Source organism: Oryctolagus cuniculus, chromosome 12 (assembly GCF_051225735.1).
Source record: "Oryctolagus cuniculus isolate XC-2025 breed Fujian yellow rabbit chromosome 12, ASM5122573v1, whole genome shotgun sequence".
NCBI lineage: Eukaryota > Metazoa > Chordata > Mammalia > Lagomorpha > Leporidae > Oryctolagus > Oryctolagus cuniculus.
The window spans coordinates 111,722,939-111,746,580 of NC_142878.1; the positions used below are offsets into that span (position 1 = coordinate 111,722,939).

General features: G+C 43.1%; 1 protein-coding gene across 11 annotated transcripts in view; it reads right to left on the reverse strand.

Annotated features, from left to right (window-relative positions):
- Positions 1–23,642, reverse strand: part of LRRC49 (leucine rich repeat containing 49) — a 177,831-nt gene that overhangs the window by 80,761 nt on the left and 73,428 nt on the right. The window contains exon 1 of one of the 11 annotated variants that reach the window (XM_089309550.1): positions 3,986–4,510. The exons of the other annotated variants lie outside the window; for them this stretch is intronic. Within the exon in view, the coding sequence (XP_089165676.1) occupies positions 3,986–4,110 (125 nt within the window). The 5' untranslated portion in view covers positions 4,111–4,510. Of the gene's footprint in view, positions 1–3,985; positions 4,511–23,642 lie in introns of those variants that run through there. 11 annotated transcript variants of the gene reach the window in all.

Sequence of the window (23,642 nt, forward strand, 5' to 3'; positions counted from 1 at the left end):
GGAGATCCAGAAGAAGCTTCTGGCTCCTGGCTTTGGTCTGGCCCAGCCCTGGCTGTTGCAGCCATTTGAGGAGTGAACCAGTGATGGAAGATCTCTCTCTCTCTCTCTATTTCTGCCTTTCAAATAAATACATAAATCTTTAAAAAAAAAAACCTATAAAAAGAAAAAAACATTATATATTGATAAAAGGATTTATTTAATAAAAAGATACAACAATTATAATATATACACACCCAAAACAAGACCACCCAGATATATGCAGCAAATACTATTAATACTATTAGACCTAAAGGGAGAGATAGATTCCAGTATAATACTAGTGCGGGAATTCAACACCCCACTGTCCTTAACAGACAGATCATCCAGACAGAAAACCAACATACATCAGAGCTGAATCATCACACTGAGCAAACAGACCCCACAGACAGTTTCAAACACTCCACCCAATAGTACAGAACACACATTCTTCTCATCAGCACCTGGAACATTCTCTGAGATGGACCATACACTAGGACACAAGTCAAGTCTCAGTAAATTTAAAAAGATTTAAATCACACCATATATTCTCAGAGCACAAAGGAATAAAACTAGAAACCATCAATAAGAAGAGCAATAGAACACTACAAATGCATGGAAACTTAACAACATGCTATTCAATGACCAAAAGGTCACTGAAGAAATTAAAAAGGAAATAAAAGGCTGCTGCCGCGGCTCACTAGGCTAATCCTCTGCCTTGTGGCGCCGGCACACTGGGTTCTAGTCCCGGTCGGGGTGCCGGATTCTGTCCCGGTTGCCCCTCTTCCAGGCCAGCTCTCTGCTGTGGCCTGGGAGTGCAGTGGAGGATGGCCCAAGTGCTTGGGCCCTGCACCCCATGGGAGACCAGGAGAAGCACCTGGCTCCTGTCTTCGGATCGGCGCGGTGCACTGGCCGCGGCGGCCATTGGAGGGTGAACCAACGGCAAAAGGAAGACCTTTTTCCCTGTCTCTCTCTCTCTCTCTGTCCACTCTGCCTGTCAAAAAAAAAAATTAAAAAAAAAAAAAAAGAAGAAACTTTCTTGAAATATATGAAAATGAAAATACACCATATTAAACTCTGTGGGATACAGCAAAAGCAATATTAAAAGAGAAGTTTATAGCATTAAATGCTTACATTTAAAAATTAAAAGCTCTCAAATAAATGATCTAATGATGCATATCAAGGACTTAAAAATACAAGAACAAACCAACCCAAAAATTAGCAGGTGGTGAGAAATAATAAGGATCACAGCATAAATAAAATTGAAACTAAAAAAAAAATACAAAACATTACCCAAAAACCTGGGTGTTTTTGAGAAAATAAACAAAACTGACAAACCTTTAGTCAGATCAACAAAGAAAAAACTCAAATAAATAAAAGTAAAGATGAAAAAGGAGACCTTACAATGGACACCATTGAAATAAAAAAGACCATAAGGAACTACTGTGAACGTCTACTTGCTGACAAATTGGGAAACCTTGAAGAGATGCATAAATACCTGGATGCATATAACCTGCCAAGATTAAATCGAGACAACATAGAAAACCTAAACACACCATAACAAGCAACGAGACTGAAGCAGTGACCAACAGTCTCCCATCAAAGAGACGCTCAGGCTTTATGGGTGAATGCTACAAGTACTTAAGAAGAACTGACTCCAATACTTTTCAAACTCTCCTGATATACTGAACAAGGTGGAACTCTGCCAGCTCTTTATATGAAGCCAGCATCACTCTGATATCAAAACCAAAGACACAACACAAAAAGAAAACTACAGATCTATATCCTAGGTGAGCACAGCTGCAAAAATTCTCAACAAAATACTAGCAACCAAATCCAATATTACATCATAAAGATCATACAAGGGTGTTTCGACATTTGCAAATCAATAATCGCCATAAATCACATCAACAGAATGAAGAACAAAACCATGTGGTCATCTCAATAAATAAGAAGAAAGCACTTGATAAGATTCAACATCCCTTCATGATAAAAAAAAAAAAACCCTCCACAAATTAGGTATAAAAGGAACATAACTCAAAATTATAAAGGTTATATATGACAAACAGCCAATATCATACAGAAATATGGAAAAGCTTATTCCTCAGTTAAGGAATAAGATGAGAAAGTCCACTTTCACCACTCTTATTCATTTTAGTACTGCAAGTATTAGCAAGAGCAATTGGTGAGGAGAGAAATAAAGGGCATCAAAACTGGAAAGGAGGAAGTCAAAACATGTGTGTTTGCAAATGACACGATGTTACACAAGGAACACCTGAGCACTGCACCAACAAGCTGTCAGAGCTGATACACCAATTCAGTAATGTACATTACAGGATAAACATACACAATTCAAAAATACTAGCTTTTTATATGCTCATAGTGAACTTGCCAAAGAGAAATCAAATAAAGAAATATCATTCACAATAACCAAAAAAAAACCACAAATATTTAGGAATAAACTTAACCTAGAAAGTGAAAAATCTCTACAATGAAAATGATAAAGCATTAATGAAAGAAATCATTTAAGACACAAAAAGGAAATGGAAAGATATTCTTGGTTAATGGACTGGAAGAATTCGTATCATCAAAATGTCTATAATAGCAAAAGCAATCTGCAGATTCAGTGCAATTCTTATCAAAATACCAATAACGTTTTCTTCACTAAATTAGAAAACAAAATCGTAAAATTCACACAGAATCACAAAAGACCTAGAATAGCCAATGCAGTCCTGAGGGGGAAAAAAAAATCAAGCTGGAGGCATAACAATATTTGACTTCAAAGCACACTACAAAGCTATAGTAATTAAATCAGCATGGTACTGGCATAAAAACCAACACATAGATCAATGGAACAGAATAGGGAACCCAGAAATTATTCCATGTACATATAGCCAAAGAATAAAATTAGATCCCTACCTCTCACTATATGAAAAAAAATCAACTCAAGATGGATCAAAGAGCTGAGACTACAAAGTTGCTGGAAAAAAATATAGGGGAAACATGTCAAGACATTGGTATGGGTGATGACTTCTTGGATAAGATCCCAAAACACAGGCAACAAAAAGCAGAACTAGACAAATTGGACTATATCAAATTCAGAAGCTTCTGCACAGCAAAGAAAACAATCAACAGAGAGTAAAGACGATAGAGTGGGAGAAAATACTTGGAAGCTACTTATCCAACAAAGGATTAATGTCTAGAATACATAAGCAATTCAAAAAACTCAGTAATAAAAAAAATCCAGTTAAGAAACAGGCAAAAGACCTCAACACAGTTCTCAAAAAAAAAAAAAAAAAAAAAAAAGAAATACGAATGGCCAAGGAACACAAGAGAAAATGCTCCACATCACCTGCCATCAGGGATATGCAAATCCAAACCACAAGGAGATACCACCTCACCCCTGTCAGCAGGACTATTATCCAAAAGACGGTGAGTAGCAAGTGCTGGCCACGGATGTGCACAATGGAAACTCTTGTACACTGTTGGGGGAATGTAAACTAGTGCACAATGTGGAAACAGCATAGAGACGGATACAAAAAACTAGAAATACACTTGCCATATGATCCAGCAATCCCAATTCTGGGTAAATACCCAAAAGACATGAACACACAGCATCAAAGAGATTACTGAATCATCATGTTTATAGCAGCACTATTCACAATAGCCAAAACAGAGAATTAAGCAAAGTGTCACATCATTAGATGAGTGGATAAAGAAAATGTGGTGTATCTATACACAATGGGATACAAAAGTTCTATCAATTGCATCAAAATGGTTGCGACTGTGAAGTAGGCAGGCATACAGGCTAAAATTGGTTAGATTTGTGAGCTGGAAGACCACGCCTTCACCACGCCCCTGTGTGACTTCACGCCCTACCTGATACCTTCGCCATGCCTCTGTGTGACCTTACACTCTACCTGATACCCCACCACGGCCCCATGTGACATCAGGCTCTACCTGACCATACCTGAGTGCCCACCTGGCCACAAGCCACTCCCCTGTGGAAAATATATAAAAAGGCAGGGAATGTCGCAAAAGTGCTCTGCCTCTGCGGTGCTGCCGGTGATAAGCAGTGGATAGCTTGCTGCACATGGCTCTGGCCTGCTCTCCGAGTGGTGTGGACGCTACTCCAGCTTCCAGACTTTCCCCTCTCTCCTATCTGAACTAAAGCCTTCACTTTCCTAGATACATCTTGCACTAAATTGTCGCTCCCCGTCTTCGTGGGGGAACGACACAGAACCCTGCGCTGTTCTTTCGTCTGCTCGGCCCTCCCCGGGTTTGCTGCTGGTTCTTCCCGGGTTGGCTACTGTCCCTTCCCGGGTTGGCTACCATCCCTTCCACCTCCGTGGAAGGGCGGTTCCCCCTGCCACATTCCCCACTTCCGCGGGGGAGCGGCACACCGCCGGCCGGCTCTCTCGGGGGCTGCACAGGTGTTCCCCTTAGGTGTTCCCCTTAGATGTTCCTGGTGCACGCCGTCTCTCTCCTCCTTTATAGTCCTCCTCTGCCAATCCCAACTCGGCTGCCCACACGCCGAGTACGCTGCTCTCCTCCAATCAGGAGCAAGTCCTACAGTTTATTGGCTGAACTGGAGGCAGCTGTGTAGAAGCTGTTTTCTTCTCTCCCAGCGCCATATTGTGGGAGAGCAGATGCATAGAATAAGTCTTAATTCCAGTAACTTAGTCTAGTCTGAGTTGCTCCCAGTTGCTCCCCACACTAAATAAAAGTTTAAAACATACCACGCTGCCTCATTTATCTGTGCCAGTATTTAGAATTCTTCTCTAAATATTAGGCAAGAACCCTCTTGGGCTTATTAATATCGGGGATTTAGTAATAAGCCTGTGGTGAAATCGAATGCACCCCAAATCCCGGTAGTACACGTGGCACCCCAGATAGCATTTCTAGGGAATTTAAGGGGCCACATTTCAGGGTAAATTTTAGGGGGTCTTCTCCGATTTCATATGGCGACCAAGAAGGGACATCATGTTGAGAGAAATAAGCAGGACACAGAAAGACAAATATCACATATTCTCCCTTATATGAGGGAGATAAAATTAAAAAAATCAAAAATCAAAACAAAAATGTCTGTGTGTAACAGTATTGCTGCAAATACCGTTTTGCCAATCTTCGTTTTATATCTTTGTCAAACAAATTGTTAAGAATGATAAAGACATGATACTACAGATTTAATGATCTGTGATTATTTTATAATTTAATGTATATGAGTGAAATTGACATCTTTTCAGGTGATTACTATTTTTAGTCCTTGCCTATATTCCTCCTGAACTATGGTCATTTTATTTGTTGAACTCTTTGTTTAGTGGAACATTTAGTCTTCAATTATAATGCAAATTTAAAAGGTTAAAAAGTGGCTGGGTTGGGCCATCACCTGAAATGCTGGCATCCCATATGGGCAGGATTCCAGTCCCTCTGCTCCACTTCCACCCAACGCCCTGCTAACGCAGCTGGGAAAGCAGCAGGAGGTGGCCTAAGTGCTTGGGACCTTGCACCCCTGTGGGAGAGCAGGATGAAGCTCCTGGCTCCCTGGCTTTGGCCTTGCCCAGCCCTGGCTTTGTGGCCATTTGGGGAGTGAATCAGCAGATTCAAGATCTCTCTCTGTAACTCTGCCTTTTAAATAAATAAAAATAATTCTTTTTTTAAAAAAAAAGTTAACTCAAAAACTAAAAAAATTAAAATGTAAAAAACAATAAAAGAAAAAGAAACAGCTGATAGTTCAAAAAGAAATAAAGCACCTGATTTGCATCCAGCAGAAATAAACAGATGGCTTAATCAGATTGGTAAGCCTTGAAATAAACACAGGCTATAAAGTACTACCAAGAAACAAAAGCAGGCTTGAAAATATGAGTAAGATCCAAGCAGATCTGAAAACAGAACAACTTTAATTAAAATAAGAAACTCAAAAGCAGCAGTGGAGACAAAGGGCCCTCACCCTCGCTCTGCCTTTCCTATGCCAACTAGTCTTCAGGGCAGCCACCCAAGTCACACAGTAAACTCTTTACAGGAGCACTGCAACTTCAAAGGAGGAAGCAGGATGGAAGACCACCACCCTGTATTCCTAATGAGCCAGTGCAGCAACTGCTAAATTGCCCTGGTGAAGAGGTGAGGGGAACTGCATTAAAAATGGAAGTGGGTCCCCCACCCGCTGAGCCCAACAGCCAGGATTCCCCTGACAGTAGGCAGGACCAGCACACCCTGTGGTCTCTGTATATACACTGCTCCTGTCACATTCGTTTTCATTTTCCTGCTTCTCTCCTCTCCTGCCCAGAACAAGTACTCTCTTACTGGGACAGGTGCATTGTTTTCATTGCTAGAGTTCTTTTTAGTGATGACGGTACTAGGGGTCCTTAGAAACGAAAAAGTTCTGAAGACCTTAACAGGCTTCTCAAATGTCCCTGGGGAAAAACATGCTAGCTTAACCTTTCCATTATAACATTAAAAAGTTAAAAAGAACTGAATATTTCACAAGCTGAAGTGGTATTTAATAAATAAATAGAACACAGTGGATAGAGACAGAAACAAAGTGAAAGACGAGGTGATGATGGAGACATAACAAGTAACTGTCTCTTTAGGTTTGTTTTCTTACAGTAGCATCACCGACCGTGATCAACAAAGGAGATACCTTTATGTTTGCTACGTACCTGGCCAACAGAAGCCACCAGCAAAGGGGCGCATGCCTCAGAGCTGCTGGTGACAACTGTGTGAGCTTTTCCAGGCTACAATGATCATTTTACAGCAGGAAAAAGAAAACAGCAGCACAGTTTCAGTTTTAAGTGGTCCACAAGGACTAATCACCAAGGGTAGGCTTCAAGGTATGGCAACATTCTTATAATACTAACTTGTAACACTGAATCCAATTTAAAGTGTTTTCTGGGGGCCCACGTTGTGGCATAGCTGGTAAAGCTACCACCGGCAACATCAGCATCCCATATGGGGGGGTGGGGCAAATTCAAGTCCCCACTGCTCCACTTTCGATCAAGCTCTCTGCTAATGCTCCTGGGAAAGCAGTGGAAGATGGCCCAAGTACTTGAGCCCTTGACACCCACATGAGAAACCCAGAAGAATCTCCTGGCTCCTGGCTTCAGACAGGCCCAGATCTGGTCCTTGTGGCCACTTAGGGAATGAACCAGAGGATGGAGGATCTCTCTGTGTGTCTCTTCTTCTGTCTCTCTCTGTAAATTCTACCTTAAAAATAAATAAATCTTTTTAAACTATTCATCCCACTGTTAAAGAATACAGATTCTTCTCATCAGTGCATTTAACATTCTCTAGGATAGATCATATGCTAGGCCATTAAGCAAGTCTCAGGAAATTCAAAAAAATTGAAATAATACCATGAAACTTCTCAGACCACAATGGAATGAAACTGGAAAACAACAATTCAAGATTCTTTGGGGCCGGTGCTATGGCGCAGTAGGCAAATACTCTGCCTGCAGCGCCTGCATCCCATATGGGCACTGGTTCACATTTCCGCTGCCTCTTCTGATCCAGCTCTCTGCTATGGCCTGGGAAAGCAGCAGAAGAGGGCCCATGCACTTGGGCCCCTGCACCCATGGGGAGACCCAGAAGCAGCTCGTGACTCCTGACTCTGGATCAGCCCAGCCTCAGCTGTTGCGGCCATGGGGGAATGCACCAGCAGATGGAAGACCTTCCTGTATGTTTTTCCCTCTCATTGTCTATAACTCTGCCTCTCAAATAAATAAAACCTTAAAACAAAACAAAACAAAACCCTCTAGAACATACACAGGGGCTGGTGCTGTGGTGCAGCAGGCTAACGCCCTGGCCTGAAGTGCCAGCATCCCACATGGGTGCCGGTTTGAGACCCAGCTGCTCCACTTCCAATCCAGCTGTCTGCTGTGGCCTGGGAAAGCAGTAGAAGATGGCCCAAGTCCTTGGATCCCTGCACCTGTGTGTGAGAGCGGGAAGAAGCTCCTGCCTCCTGGCTTCGGATAGGCGCAGATCCGGCTGTTGCGGCCAATGGGGAGTGAACCATTGGTTGGAAGTCCTCTCTTTCTCTCTCTCTCTCTCTCTCTCTGCCTAAGGCTGACTTTCAAATAAATAAATAAACATTTAGGGGCTGGCACTGTAATGCAGTGGGTTAACACCCTGGCCTGAAGTGCTGGCATCCCACATGGGCTCCGGTTCGAGACCCTGCTGCTCCACTTCCAGTCCAGCTCTCTGTTATGGCCTGGGAAAGCAGTGGAAGATGGCCCAAGTCCTTGGGCCCCTGCACTCGTGTGGGAGACCCAGAAGAAGCTCCTGGCTCCTGGCTTTGGATCGGCACAGCTCTGGCCATTGCAACCAATTAGGGAGTGAATCATCGGATGGAAGATCTCTCTCTCTCTCTCTCTCTGCCTCTCCTTTCTCTGTATAATTCTGATTTTCAAATAAATATATAAATCTTTAAAAAATAAATAAATAAATATTTTTAAAGAAAACATACATAAACATATGGAGACTGGACAACATGCTCCTGAATGAACAGTGTTTCACAGAAGAAATCAAAAGAAAAATCAGGCCGGCGCCGCGGCTTACTAGGCTAATCCTCCGACTTGCGGCACCGGCACGCCAGGTTCTAGTCCCGGTTGGGGCACCAGATTCTGTCCCGGTTGCCCCTCTTCCAGGCCAGCTCTCTGCTGTGGCCCGGGAGTGCAGTGGAGGATGGCCCAAGTGCTTGGGCCCTGCACCCCATGGGAGACCAGAGAAGCACCTGGCTCCTGCCTTTGGATCAGCGTGGTGCGCCAGCCGCGGCGGCCATTGGAGGGTGAACCAACGGCAAAGGAAGACCTTTCTCTCTGTCTCTCTCTCTCACTGTCCACTCTGCCTGTCAAAAAAAAAAAAAAAAAAAAAAAAAAAAAAAAGAAAAGAACAATCAAAGAATTCCTGGAAATGAATGAAGATGATAATACATCATATCAATATTTATGGGATACAGCAAAAGCAGTGTCAAGGCAGAAGTTTATAGCAATTGTTGCCTACATGAAGAAATTAGAAAGGCACCAAATAAATGAGCTATCAATACATCTCAAGGACCTAGAAAAACAACAACAAACCACACCTCAAATTAATAGGAAGAAATAAATAATTATAATTGGAAAAAAATAAACAAAATTGAAACAAACAAAAATACAAAAGATCAGTGAAATGAAGAGCTGATTTAATAAACAAAATTGATATACCATTGGCCAAACTAACCAAAAAAAAAAAAAAAAAGAGGGAGAAGACCCAAATCAATAAAATCAGAGATGACAAAGGAAATTTAACAACAGCTGCCAAAGAAATAAAAAGAACCATCAGCAATTACTAAAAAGAACTGTCTACCAACAAACTGGGAAAACCTGGAAGAAATGGATAGATTATAAGGCTCATACAACCTACCTAAAGTGAACCATGAAGACAAAGAACACCTAAACAGACAAATAACCAAGATGAAAATTGAATCAGTATTAAAGACCCTCCCATGAAAATAAAACCCAGGACTGGAGTTCTTCACTGCTGAATTCTACAGACATTTAAAGAAGAACTCACTCCAATTCTTCTCAAGCTACTCAAAACAATTGAAAGGGAGGGTATCCTCACAAACTCCTTCTATGAAGCTAGCATCACCTTAATTCCTCAACCAGAAAAAGATACAACAGAGAAAGAGAATATTAGACCAATGTTCATCCCTGATGAACATAGATGCAAAAATTCTCAACAAAATACTAGCAATCAAATCCAACACATCAGAAAGATCATTCACCCTGACCAAGTGGAATTTATCCCCAGTATATAAGGTGGTTCAACATTCTCAAATCAGTCAATGTGATACATTACATCAACAAACTGAAAAGAACAAAAACCGTATGATTATTTCAATAGATGCAAGATAAAATACAACACCCTTTCATGGTAAAATTCTAAGCAAATTGGGTATAGAAGGAACCCTCCTCAACACAATCAAGGTAACTTATGACAAACCCACAGCCAGCATCCTACTGAATTGGGAAAAAGCATGAAGCATCCCCTCTAAGAACTGGAACCAGATAAAGATGCTCAATCTCACCACTGCTATTCAATATAGTCCTGGACATTTTAGCCAGAGCCATCAGGCAAGAGAAAGAAATTAAAGGGATATAAATTGCAGCGGAGGATGTCAAACTATCTCTATTTGCGTACAACATAATTCGATATGGAGAGCATCCAAAAGACTCCACTGAAAGACTATCAGAACTCATAAAAGAATTTGGTAATGTTGCAGGACATAAAATCAACACACAGAAATCAGTAGCCTTTGCATACACAAATAATGCTATAACTGAGAAAGAACTCTTAAGATCAGTCCCATTCACAATAGCTCCAAAAAGAATCAAGTACCTTGGAATAAATTTAACCAAGGACATCAAAGATCTCTAATGAAAATTACAAAACATTAAAGAAAGAAATAGAAGACAGTAAAAAGAGGAAAAGCTTCCATGTTCATGGATTGGAAGAATCAATATCATCAAAATGTCCATACTACCAAAAGGAATGTACAGATTCAATACGATCTCAATCAAAATATTAATGACATACTTAGCAATAAACAAAAAATGATGCTAAATTCATATGTAAACACAGGAGACCCCAAATAGCTAAAGCAACTTTATATTACAAAACCAAAGCCAGAGGAATCACAATACCAGATTTCAAGATATAATACAGGGCAGTTATAATCAAAACAGCCTGTTACTGGTAGAAAAACAGATGGACAGACCAACAGAACAGAATAGAAATGCCAGAAATCAACCCACATATCTACAATCAACTTACCTTTGACAAAGGAGCTAAAATCAATCCCTGGAGCAAGGACAGTATATTTAATAAATGGTGCTTGGAAAACTACATCTCCCCATGCAAAAGTATGAAGCAACACCCCTTACACCTTACACAAAAGTCCACTAAAAATGGATTAAAGACCTAAATCTACAACCTGATACCAGAAAATTACTAGAGAACATTGGGGAAACCCTACAAGACATTGGCATAAGCAAAGAGTTCTTGGAAAAGACCCCAGAGGCACAGGCAATCAAAGCCAAAATTGACAAATAGGATTACATCAAACTGTGAAGCTTCTGTACTGCAAAAGAAACACTCAGCAAAGTGAAGAGGCAACTGAAAGAATGAAAAAAATTATTTGCAAACTATGCAACTGATAAAGGATTAATAACCAGAATATATAAAGAGATCAAGAAACTCCACAACAACAAAACAAACAATGCAGTTAGGAAATGGGCAAAGACATAAACAGGCATTCTCCAAAAGAGGAAACCAAATGTTCAACAGACACATGAAAAAACGCTCAGCATCATGAGCCATCAGGGAAATGCACATCAAAACCACAGTGTGGTTTCCCTCACCCCCATTAGAATGGCTTTCACACAGACATCAACAAACAACAAATGCTGGTGAGAATGTTGGGAAAAGGGTGCCCTCATCCATTGCTGGTGGGAATGTAAACTGGTGCAACCACTGTGAAAGACAGTATAGAGATACCTTAGAAATCTGAATATAGACCTATCATACGACCCAGCCATTCCACCCCTGGGAATTTACCCAAGGGAAATGAAATCAGCATATGAAAGAGTATCTGCACTCCCATGTTTATTGCATCTCAATTCAGAACAGCTAAGATATAGAATCAACCCAGAGGCCTATCAACTGAATACTGGATAAAGAAATTACGGGATATGTGCACCATGAAATATTACACAGCAATAAAAAAAAAATCCTGTCACTTGCAACAAAATGAATGAAACTGGAAAACATCATACTTACTGAAATAAGCCAATCCCAAAGGGATAGATACCATATGTTCTCTCTGAACTGTGATAGCTAATAGGGCACCTAAAAGATCATGTATAGAAGTGAAATTGACACTTTGAGATGCAATGACTCTGAAAAGCCCTCTTCTCAACTGTTGAGAAACAGTTTTTTTTTTTCAAATTATTTGTTGAATTCTTTACTTGTTATAGTTAATCATATATATATATATATATATACATGTATATAAAGTTAACTGAAAATAGACTTTAGTAAGCAATAAGAATGGGAATAGGAGAGGGAAGAAGAAGAAGGGTGGGAATGTGGGTGGGAGGGCGGGTACGGTCAGAAGAATCACTATGTTCTTAACGTTCCTGAAGGCTTAACATCCAGAATCTGTAAACAGCTCAAGAAATTCAACAACAACAAAACAAACAATCCAGTTAAGAAATGGCCAGAGGACTTGAACAAGCCTTTTTCATGACAGGAAATTCAAATGGCCAACAAACACTTGAAAAAAATGCTCAGGATCACCAGTCATTGGACAAATGCAAATCAAAACCACAATGAGGTTTTATTTCATTCTAGTCTGAATGGCTCACATACAGAAATCAACAAACAACAAACGCTGGCAAGGATGTGGGGGAAAAGGTACCCTAATTCACTGTTGGTGGGAATATAAATGGGTACAGCCAGTGAAGAAGACAGTATGGAGATACAGCAGGAAGCTTAATTTAGAGCTATCATATGATACTTAATGAAAAAAGCCAGTCTCAAACAGAGAGATATATGTTTTCCCTGATCCAAGGTAGAGAATACTAAAAATGTAATGTATTGGAGTGAAAAGGACATTTTGAGATTTGATGATTTTAAAACAATTTTTAAGCCCTTGTCTCTTCCATTGAGGAACAGTGTTTTCTTCTTTATACTATTTGTTGAACTCATTTACTTAGTGTAGCATTAATTTTACTGAAAATAGATCTTTATAAAAATTAAGAGTGGGAATGGGAGAGGGAGGAGAAAGAGGGGTTGGAGGTATCACTATGTTCCCAAATCTAAATATATGAAATACATGAAACTTGTATAACTTAAATAAAATTTTAAAAAGAAGAAAAAAGAATCAGGAACAAAGACTTTCCCAGCAAAGAAAAGCCCAGGGCTGGATGGCTTCACTGCTGAATTCTACCAGACATTTAAGGAAGAACGAATTAGTCTCAGGCTATTCAAAACAATTGAAAGGGACATAATCCTCCCAAACTCCTTTATAAAATAATATACAACACAATAACAAGCAATGCATTTAAGAAATGGGCAAAGGACTTGAAATTCAAAAGGCCAACAGACACTTGGAAAGAACGCTCAGCATCATGAGTCATTACAGAAATGCAAATCAAAACCACAATGAGTTTTCACTTGGCCCCAGTTAGAATGGCTTTCATACAGACATCAACAAACCACAAATGCTGGCAAGGATGTGAGGAACAAGGTGTCCCAATCCACCGTTGGTGGCAATGCAAACCGATGCAGCCGTTGCGAAAGACAGAATGGAGATTCCTCAGAAAGCTGAAGACAGGCCTAATAGGACCAAGCTATCCCACTCCTGGAAATTCACCCAAACAAAAAGAAATCAGCATCTGAAAGAATGATCTGTACCCCATGTTCATGGCAGCACAGTTCACAATAGCTAAGACATGGGATCAACCCAGAGGTCTAACTGTTGACTGGATAAAGAGATTATGGTATATATACACCATGGGTTTCTAACCAGCTGTTAAAAAAATGAAATCCTTTCTTTTGCAACAAAATGGATGCACCTGGAAATCATTATACTTAGTGAAATAAGCCATTCCCAAAAAGACAGATATCATATATTTTCCCTGTAGAGTATCTACAACATAATGTATGGGAGTGAAATAGACATTTTGAGAATCAATGATGTTTATAGTCCTTGTCTTGACTGTTGTGGAACAGTGTTTATTTTTTTCTTCATACTATTTGTTGAACTCTTTACTTAGTGTAGGGTTATTGTTATGAGCATAAAGTAAAGTTAAAATAGATCTTTGTAAAAATTACGAATGGGAATAGGAGAGAGAGAAGGAAGGAGGGTTGGAGCATGGGTGGGAGGGAGGGTAGGGTGAGAAGTAACACTATTTTCTCAAATTGGTATATACGAAATATATGCAACTTTGTAAACTTTAAATAAAATTTAAAAAATAAATAAATTACTCTTAAAATTGTCTTTATAGTTTTAAATATGAAATACGTATTTCTAGCCTTACTGAGTACAAAGGGGTCTCCACAAATTTACAACACAGAATCAGAAGAAAGGAAGGATTCTCAAAGTGTTACCAGCAAAATTATCAAAGGCATGCTCATTGTAGCCACTTTCAGCATTTAGTGACTGCACTGGCTGGGCCCTGTGTGCAGAGAGACCTAAGATCAATCCTGCTAGGGCAAACCACTCTCTGGGACATCCTGGGCCCCACATGACACCCTCCCAGGCTGAGCTTGTCCAGTGGGCCACTTTGGTGAACAGGCACTTGGAGGTGAACCACAGACAACAACCTGAGGTTGCCCTTGCGAGTTTCCTCCCGCCAGCGTTGATCTCCAGCTCCCAGGTCCATGTCCCTGCCTGGGAGCTGCACCTGCGGAGCCGCGTCTGGGGAGCAGGACTTGCCCCTTCAGCACTGCTGCACACTGACCTCCTCTTCCACAGGGAACGGGGGAGCAGCGACTGGTCTACCGTGGGACAATGCTGCTGCTGGCACTTACAGTTTCTGAACTTTCATTGCTCTATAATACACAGACAGAAAAACTCACATGATCCTAAGTGGTAGCTTGATGACTTTTCACACTGACACCAGCTCTAAGAATAAGAAACGGACATGTCCTGCATGCCAGATGTCACTTCTGTGTCCCCTTGCAGTTATCACCCCAGCCCGGAAAGGTAGCCACCCCCCTGATTCCAATGCTACAGAGAAGCCTTGTTTTTGTGCACACAGCCTCCTCACTGCTGGGTAGTTTTCCACTATGCACACACAGCCTGAAGAGTATTATCTCCATTCTACTACACGAGGACTTACAGTCGGTCCTGTAGTAGGCCTCTTACAAACAGTGCAGCTGAGAACATTCGGGTGAATCTGCCACACATGTCTGTGGAGCACAGACCTAGAGCAGAATTGCTGATTCAGCGGGTGTGCACACATTCAACTTTAACACTGCCAGACGGATCTGCCGAGTGACTTCACAGCCCACACTCCCACGAACAGCAATGTGAGCCCTAGGAGGTCCCATCTTCACCCACACTTACTCTACAGCAGACATGGGCAGGATGCATAATCTAACACTATTTTAAAATAGTAATCCTTCTGTATTCCAGTAACTTCTAAAACTGGCTGGAATCAGATCATTTGTGCAGCTTGGAAAAAAAAAACACCAATGTGTAGATCTAAAACTTTCTGTTCTAAATCAGAATCTCTGGGAGTCAGGTCTGAGCTGCCTAATTCCTTAGAGTTCTACAGGTCAATTTCCTGCAGAGCCAGGGATGGAGAAACACCGATCTAAATTTTTAAAATACAGATTTCTAAAATGAACTCCACAATTCCTTGCTAATAAATAAGGAATTCATGGCTGGCACCGCGGCTCACTAGGCTAATCCTTCACCTGTGGCACTGGCACCCCGGGTTCTAGTCCTGGTTGGGGCGCCGGATTCTGTCCCGGTTGCCCCTCTTCCAGTCCAGCTCTTTGCTGTGGCCCGGGAAGGCAGTGGAGGATGGCCCAAGTGCTTGGGCCCTGCACCCGCATAGGAGACCAGGAGAAGCACCTGGCTCCTGGCTTTGGATTGGCGCGGTGTGCTGACCGCAGCGTGCTGGCCATAGCGGCCATTGGGGGGTGAACCAATGGCAAAGGAAGTCCTTTCTCTCTGTCTCTCTCTCTCACTGTCCACTCTGCCTGTCAATAAATAAATAAATAAATAAGGAATTCACAATTCTAAGGAGAAAGATGATTTCTCCAAAGACACACTGTGAAATACCAACCCGTGTTCACAAAGATAATAAGTACAAAAATGTATAGAGTAGGGCCGGTGCTGTAGTGTAGTGGGTAAAGCCACCGCCTTCAAGGGCATCCCATATGGGCGCCGGTTTGAGTCCCGGCTGCTCCATTTCCGATCCAGCTCTCTGCTGTGGCCTGGGAAAGCAGTAGAAGATGGTCCAAGTCCTTGGGCCCCTGCACCCATGTAGGGGACCCTGAAGAAGCTCCTGGCTCCTGGCTTCGGATCAGCACAGTTCCGGCCATTGCGGCCAACTGGGGAGTGAACCAGCAGATGGAAGATCTCTCTCTCTCTCTCTCTCTCTCTCTCTCTCTCTCTGCCTCTCCTTCTCTGTGAAACTCTGACTCTCAAATAAACAAACAAATCTTTAAAAAAAAAAAGTATAGTGCAACACTTCTTGTAATAACCACAAAAAGGGCATCAATCAGGGACTCAGTACATAAGTACTAGCCCACACAATGAAGTGTAGCAGAGCTGCTACATAAGTACTAGCCAACACAATGAAATGTAGCAGAGCTGCTACATAGTATTAGCCCACACAATGAAGTGTAGCAGAGCTGCTAAAATGAAGGAGGTGCACCAAGTATCCTGGTTCAGGTCTGCAATGGCCCCCCTCAGAACTCCTCTGTGCCCCTTCTACAGCTCCAGTCACAGCTCCGGCCACCTTGTACGTCCTGTTGTGTTTGCAGCAAAAATACGAACCCTGCCCAGGGCAGGCCTTGAAACTCAGTCTGGCACCTGTTCTGAAGGGACAGTGCTACGTTTCTCATCATTCCCTTGCCCACATCCACTAACCTGGAAAAGCATCTGTGACATGTTTCAAACACCAGCATATTCTGGGTTAGGACTTCACGTGAGTCTCACTCATAATATCCTGCACACAAATCTTCACGCTCATTCTTGGGCTTTACTCCCATATCCATATGCATCACCTCCTTCTCTTTCTAAATAGTGAACTGACAAAGGTATCTATCTTCTACAAAGATGGTAGTTACCACAGGGAAACCCCATAAACATGTCACTTGCCACGTGAACAGACAGAATGACTATCCGGAAGGTTTCAGTGTGAAACTGCTAATGGTGAAGAGAGCATCGTTTCCTTGAGACTTCACTGGACCACTACCTATTGGTTGTAGTACTTCTGACCTTTCCCATCATTTTCTAATACAATCGCATAATGCAGCAAGGCTACCTACCCCTCTGTACCACAACAGGAGGTTTCTAACATCCCTCATTTCCTCTAACAGTCAAGTCATAAGAATCCTAACAAAAAAAAAAAAAAAAAAAAAAAGCCTACATTCATACTAGAAGCATGGAACTTTCCTCTAAACTGAAGGGCATTGCTCATCAACATCATATTCCTTCATTTGTGGCTAGCTGGAAATTTTTTGTACACTGAGCTTCAAATGTTGACTATGTAGCCTACTCAGGCATAGTTGCATAGTTAATTGAATTTTATCTTTATGTCACAATCCTTTGTTTGCAGTCTTAGAAAAGGGATAGTTTACTGACTACTACTGAAGTAAAATGTCATACTAAAATTCTGTTTTAATTGTTAATAAGAAAAAGGCACTGAGATCATTGCTACAGGCAGAAACACGGGCAAAACTGAATTGCTGCCCTTGATTAAAGTACACTCTGGTAGGAGAGATAAGCATGTACTTGCACTATATAAACACACACATACATGCAAACACGTGTGTATAAGATCAAGGTCGAAGCATGACATGGATGTCCCAACTCATCCTCCAAGAGAACACAGAACAGCAGGAATAAATACATTCCACAAAACCAACACCTATAACATAACAGACAGACAGACAAAGCCCAGGTATCAAACTGCCTACAAGTAGAAAAATAGACACAAAACCCAGCAAACCGTTTCTTGCATGCACCTGATTATACTCTATGGACAGCAAGGGCAGTATGGAGAAACTGTGCAAGACAGAAGAGGGGGCTACTTGTGGCCTCCAACCAATCTCAAATCACTGTCTGAAAGGAGAAGCCCACCTAAGTGCAGAAACTCTGCAAGAGTGCAGCAGGCAGGTGTCCAAGAACTGATCTAAGAGCACGCACGTTGTTCACAGTGCAGTGTTCAAAAGGTCCCAACTTGTGACAAGGTAGGAGGAAGGCAGAGGGCTCCTTCAGAGGTGCACTGATGAAGTAGAAACAAATGTGGAAGTGCAGAGCCTTGCAAAATGAAAGAGAACTCAAAACTAAATGGAAAAGGACACCCAGCACTTTTCCTACCGCAAAAACAAAACATTAAGGAATTACACTTTGCTCCACTGGCAGAAAAAGCATCCTTGACCCAAGAGCCTTGTAAACCACACAAATCTGAAATAAAAAACAAAGAACAGACTATATCTATTCCCAACATCTTCAGAACTGAAAATCAAACCTACTCAAGTGATCACAAACTCCACCCCAAAGAGAAACATAAGAGAAGGGGTGGGCACTCGGCACAGTGGATGAGTTGCCACTTAGGATGCCCTCCTCTAGCAGAATGTGGGTTCTTGGCTTCAGCCTGGCACAGCCCCAACTACTGTGGGCATTTGGGAAGTGAAGCAACAGGTGGAAGATCTCTCTGTGACTTTCTCTCTCTCTCTCTGCCCTTAAAAATAAAATGAGAATAAACAATAAAACATTTAAAAGGAAATGAAGAGAACTGACTGAACTTAGGAAGGAAAGAAAAATTCAAAATCATTTCAAAATCACATACTGAATTACAAAGACCACAAGGAAGAGCAGAACAAATAAATCTTACTAAGGGCACCGAAGAAGGGCAGAAAATTATCCAAGAAGGTAAAAATGTGGTAAAGAAGCAAAGTAGCTAAAATACAAGAAAGTCAAAGAAAAAAAAGTGTAATTAGAGTCTAAAGATAAAAGCAAAACAATGAACAGAACTAGTATCTAAAACTGTAATCCCAGAAAACTGTCTGGAAGTAAGAAAAGGCCGAAACGCACATTTTGAAGCGGCCCCATAGGTACCCGGGAAACGCAAGCTAACAAAACCACTAGACGTTAAAGGAGAAAGAGAGGCAACGGCCTCCCTCAGGACCTCTGAGCACAAGGCTCAGCACAGCACTCAGGCTGGCATCACAGACCCTGAACACAACTCACAGTCAGACAAGGGAGCAGGATTTTTAAAACGTACTCAAGGAAGGAAGGAGTGAATCAAGAATCTGATACTCACACAAGCTGCCCTTCAAGTGCCAAGGTCACAGACAAGATATCAGAATTTTCTTTTTATTTTTTAAAGATTTATTGTATTTGATTTGAAAGGCAAAGTTGCAGGGGCTGGTGCTGCAGCGTAGTAGGTTAAGCCTCTGCCTAAGGCTCTGGCATCCCATATGGGCACCAGTTTGTGTCCTGGTTACTCCGCTTCTGATCCAACTCTCTGCTAATGGCTTGGGAAAGCAGCAGAAAATGGTGCAAGTCCTTGGACCCCTGCACCCACGTGGGAGACCTGGAAGAAGTTCCTGTCTCCTAGCTTTGAATTGGCCCAGCTCCAGCTGTTGTGGCCATTTGGGGAGAGAACCATCAGAGGGAAGACCTCTCCCTCTGTCTATCCTTCTCTCACTCTCTCTGTATCCATGCCTTTCAAATAAATAAATTTTTAGGTGGAAAAAAAAGAGAGAGAAAGGCAAAGTTACGGAGAGAGACAGAGACATAGAGATCTTCCATCAGCTGATCACTCCCCAAATGGCCACAACAGTCAGGGTTGGGGCAGACAAAAGCCAGAAGGCAAGAGCTTCATCCGGGTCTCCCACATGGGGTCAGGGGCCTGGATCAGAAGTGCAGCAGCCAGGACTTGAATCAGCGTTCATATGCGATGCCGGCATCACAGGAGGTGGCTTTACCCACTACCCCACGATGCCGGCCATATTAGGAGCGTCTGAGCCTTCTGGAGGAATCTACTAGAAACACTTCCAGCAGAAGGGCTGACTGAGGAAACTCAGCAGAGGACGGGCAAGAAGCCGGCCATAGGTCACTGCAGATCAGAAGCTCAGTCAAGGTGGGCGCTGGGGTGGAAGGACGGCAGGCCCCACCTCCACACCACACACTGTGTGCCATGTGTGGCAGAACAAACCCAACTTTCACAAGGAAGAGGGAGGAGGGAGTGGGAAGTCAGTCAGGCTCCACACGGATCCGCTGGAAAGGACACCAAGGCAGACGGCGCAGTGGGGAAATGGGGACCTGATGGTTTCAATGATGGCAAGGACAAGTAACCATTAGAGCAAAACCACTCCCAGTGCAAGCAGGGAGAACATTCCATGTAAAGAAAGAACACAGCAAGTATAAGCATAATATATAGAAATTATCACATAAGATTATAAAACAGAAATGAAGACATCAGTGTTTCTGACTGTGCACATCACAGTGTAATTAGGTACTGAATCCAGGGTTAGGAGCTCCTTCCTTACGCCCCAGGTCCCCGACAACAGCTTGCATTAGTAATGCTGAAGCTACTTTTGATATGTTTGAGGACTGAGCAAATAAGTAACTATTTAACCCGTACAATGAGAGCCAATATTGAAAAAGTAATTATATTACAGAAAGGGAGCGGTGTTGGATGGCTAGGATGAGCCCATGTGCTAGACTCTTTTTTTTTTTTTTAAATGAATTCATGAAGGGGCTGGCATTGTGGCATAGTGGGTTAAGTATTAGCTGTGATACCAGCATCCCCTATGGGTGCTCACTGTCTACTGGCTGTGCCACTCTGACCCACCTGCCTGCTAATACCTCTGGGAAAGCAGTGGAAGACAGCCCAAGTGCAGGAGACTGGGATGAAGCCCTTGGCTCCTTTACAGTCATTTGGGGAATGAACCACATGATAGAAGTTCTGTTGTCAGGGGCCAGCGCCGTGGCTCACTTGGTTAATCCTCCACCTGTGGCACCGGCATCCCATATGGGCACCAGGTTCTAGCTCTGGCTGCTCCTCTTCCAGTCCAGCTCTCTGCTGTGGCCCGAGAAGGCAGTGGAGGATGGCCCAAGTACTTGGGCCCCTGCACCCGCATGGGAGACCAGGAAGAAGCATCTGGCTCCTGGCTTCAGATTGGCACAGCGCCAGCTGTGGTGGCCATCTGGGGAGTGAACCAACGGAAGGAGGACCTTTCTCTCTGTCTCTCTCTCACTTTCTGTAACTCTACCTATCAAACAATAAAAAAAGAAGTTCTGTCTCTCCTTCTCTCTGTAACTCTACCTTTCAAATAAATTAATAAATCTAACAAAAAAGAAAGTTTGAGTGTGAAACCATAGGTTGGTTTGGTGTCTTTTTTAAGTAGGAGAGAAAGTTCTTCTTTTATGTATTTATACTTAAGATATACAATGTCTTGATAGACTTGTATGTACACATTGTAAAGTGATTATTACAATTAATTAATATATCCATTAGCTCATATAGTTACTGTGTGTGTGTATGTGTGTGTGTAGTGGGAACATGAAGATCCAGTCTCTCCAAATCTGAAGTATACAAACATTATTACTAACCACAGTTACCGTGCTGTGCACTACATCTCCAGAATTTATTCACCTAATAGCTGACATTTTTTGGCCTCTCACAGTCTTTAACACATACAGATGATACACGCACAGAGATCTCCTGACTGTGTCCACTGGGTGGCCTGGAAGCACTAACACCCCAGTAACCACGAGCACACTCCTCTCCACGCTGCGGAGACTCAGCTGACCCCAGGGCGAGGACTGCCCAAGTACAGGACAAGTCCAAAACATCCGGGGCCAGAAAGCAAGGAAGCGCTCAGAGCGGTGAGGACAATGGAAAGATGACGAGAGCTCCACACTCAAACTGTCTGCTTGCTCTCTCTCCCCTCCCTCCCCACCCCCCTCTCTTTCTCGTTAACAGTCACTTATAACTCACAGAAACTTGAGCACCAACATAAAGAAGTAAAGGATTATAACTCCTTTCCTTTGTGTAAAACATTTCAGCTAAAGGAGTTAAAACTCATGAAGTCGGCCGGCGCCGTGGCTCACTTGGTTAATCCTCCACCTGCGGTGCTGGCACCCTGGGTTCTAGTTCCGGTCGGGGCGCCGGATTCTGTCCCGGTTGCCCCTCTTCCAGTCCAGCTCTCTGCTGTGGCCCGAGAAGGCAGTGGAGGATGGCCCAAGTGCTTGGCCCCTGCACCCACATGGGACACCAGGAGAAGCACCTGGCTCCTGGCTTCAGATCGGCGTAGCGCCGGCTGTAGCAGCCATTTTGGGGGTGAACCAACAGGAAAAAGGAAGACCTTTCTCTCTGTCTCTCTCTCACTGTCTATAACTCTACTTGTCAACTGAAAAAAAAAGATTAAAAAAAAAACCCATGAAGTGTAAAAGTATGGATCCTGGTTAACTACAATATAAACGTATTCTAACAGATAGCTCACAGCTTACAAAGGCATGAAGGCACAGTATGGAAGGCAGCAAGTGAGGCACACACATTCTGCTGGGCGTGTGATGCCAGGTGGTGCCGTGCAGAGTAAGGCAGAAGTGCGTGTGTGCATATCCTTGGGTGTCACCAAGCACTGGAGACATACAGCTCTCTGGGAAGAGACGGGAGAACCATGCTGTGAGGAAGTGAATCACTGACATCCAGGTCAGGGAGACAGATGGTACTGTGAGATGGGGCAGGAAACGGAACATGCACACACACACACACACAAACACGTGTGCACGCACACATGCGCATGCACACACACACACACAAACGGGAGGGAGAGAGAGAGAAGAAGAAACTTGATGAAATGACCCAAAGCGAAGGGGCTGGTGAGCAGCTAGCCCAAGTGTGAATGCAAGCAGAGACATGAGAGAAGTGAGGTTACTGGACACCTATTGCTATTACCTTCCTGGCCAGCGTCCCTTCCCCTGCTAACAGAACGCTTCTTTTCTGCAGTAAACCCAGTCCACAAATTCACTGGAATCCTGGCACACAGCCCCAGAGGACAGGGACATATGTCACAGGACTAGCATTCACGCATGCCCTGCACGTCCCTGGCCAGAGAGCGTCCCGGCAGGGCACCTGACCTACATAGGCACCATCAGAACCCTGCTGCAGGGCTGCCCAGACCCAAAGGCGCATGCTGATTGCCTGGGGTCTTTGTGAAAGGACAGCTCCGGAGCCTCTGGGCTTCTGCTCCACACCAGTGGGGCTAGGGCTGCTGCCCCAGGGACAGCACTGTGCACGTGAAGACCTCAGGCAATCCTGCCAGAGCTCCTGGGAGAGGGCTGGTGTCCAGAGCTGAAGTGACAGCTGGGCTTCTCGGGCTTGACTTTTTTCTGCAAGCTGCAGGGTCCTCTTGCTCTGTCACTAGACTGCACACTCATAGCAAACAAAAGCCACAGCGGAACCCATCACTGGCCACGAGCCTCATGGGGAGCTTTACACAGAGAGAGGCATAACCAATGTTCAATAACCAGCCGGGAGAGAAACCGAATTCTTTAGAAGAAAGGGGAGAACACTTCTCAGTGAAATGGAACAGGGCGGGAAGGAGGGGTACTGGTTACTAGTGACCACCACTGAGGTACATCCCTAAGACAGCCTAATCCTAAAACCACCCATCACTCTCTAATCCCCACAGCAGGTCATTTTGGAAAGTAACAAGCAAATACCCACGCATGGCAAAAGAGGAAGCCCTCCAAGCAAGCTCAAGCCAGTAGAAATTGTTAACCTGCAGACAGAATCTCCTCAGAAGATCCCTAAACGGAAAACTCCAGCCTCCACCTGAGGGTTTACAACTGACTTCGTTGATTTCTTCTTAAGCCATTAGAAGGAAGTTTT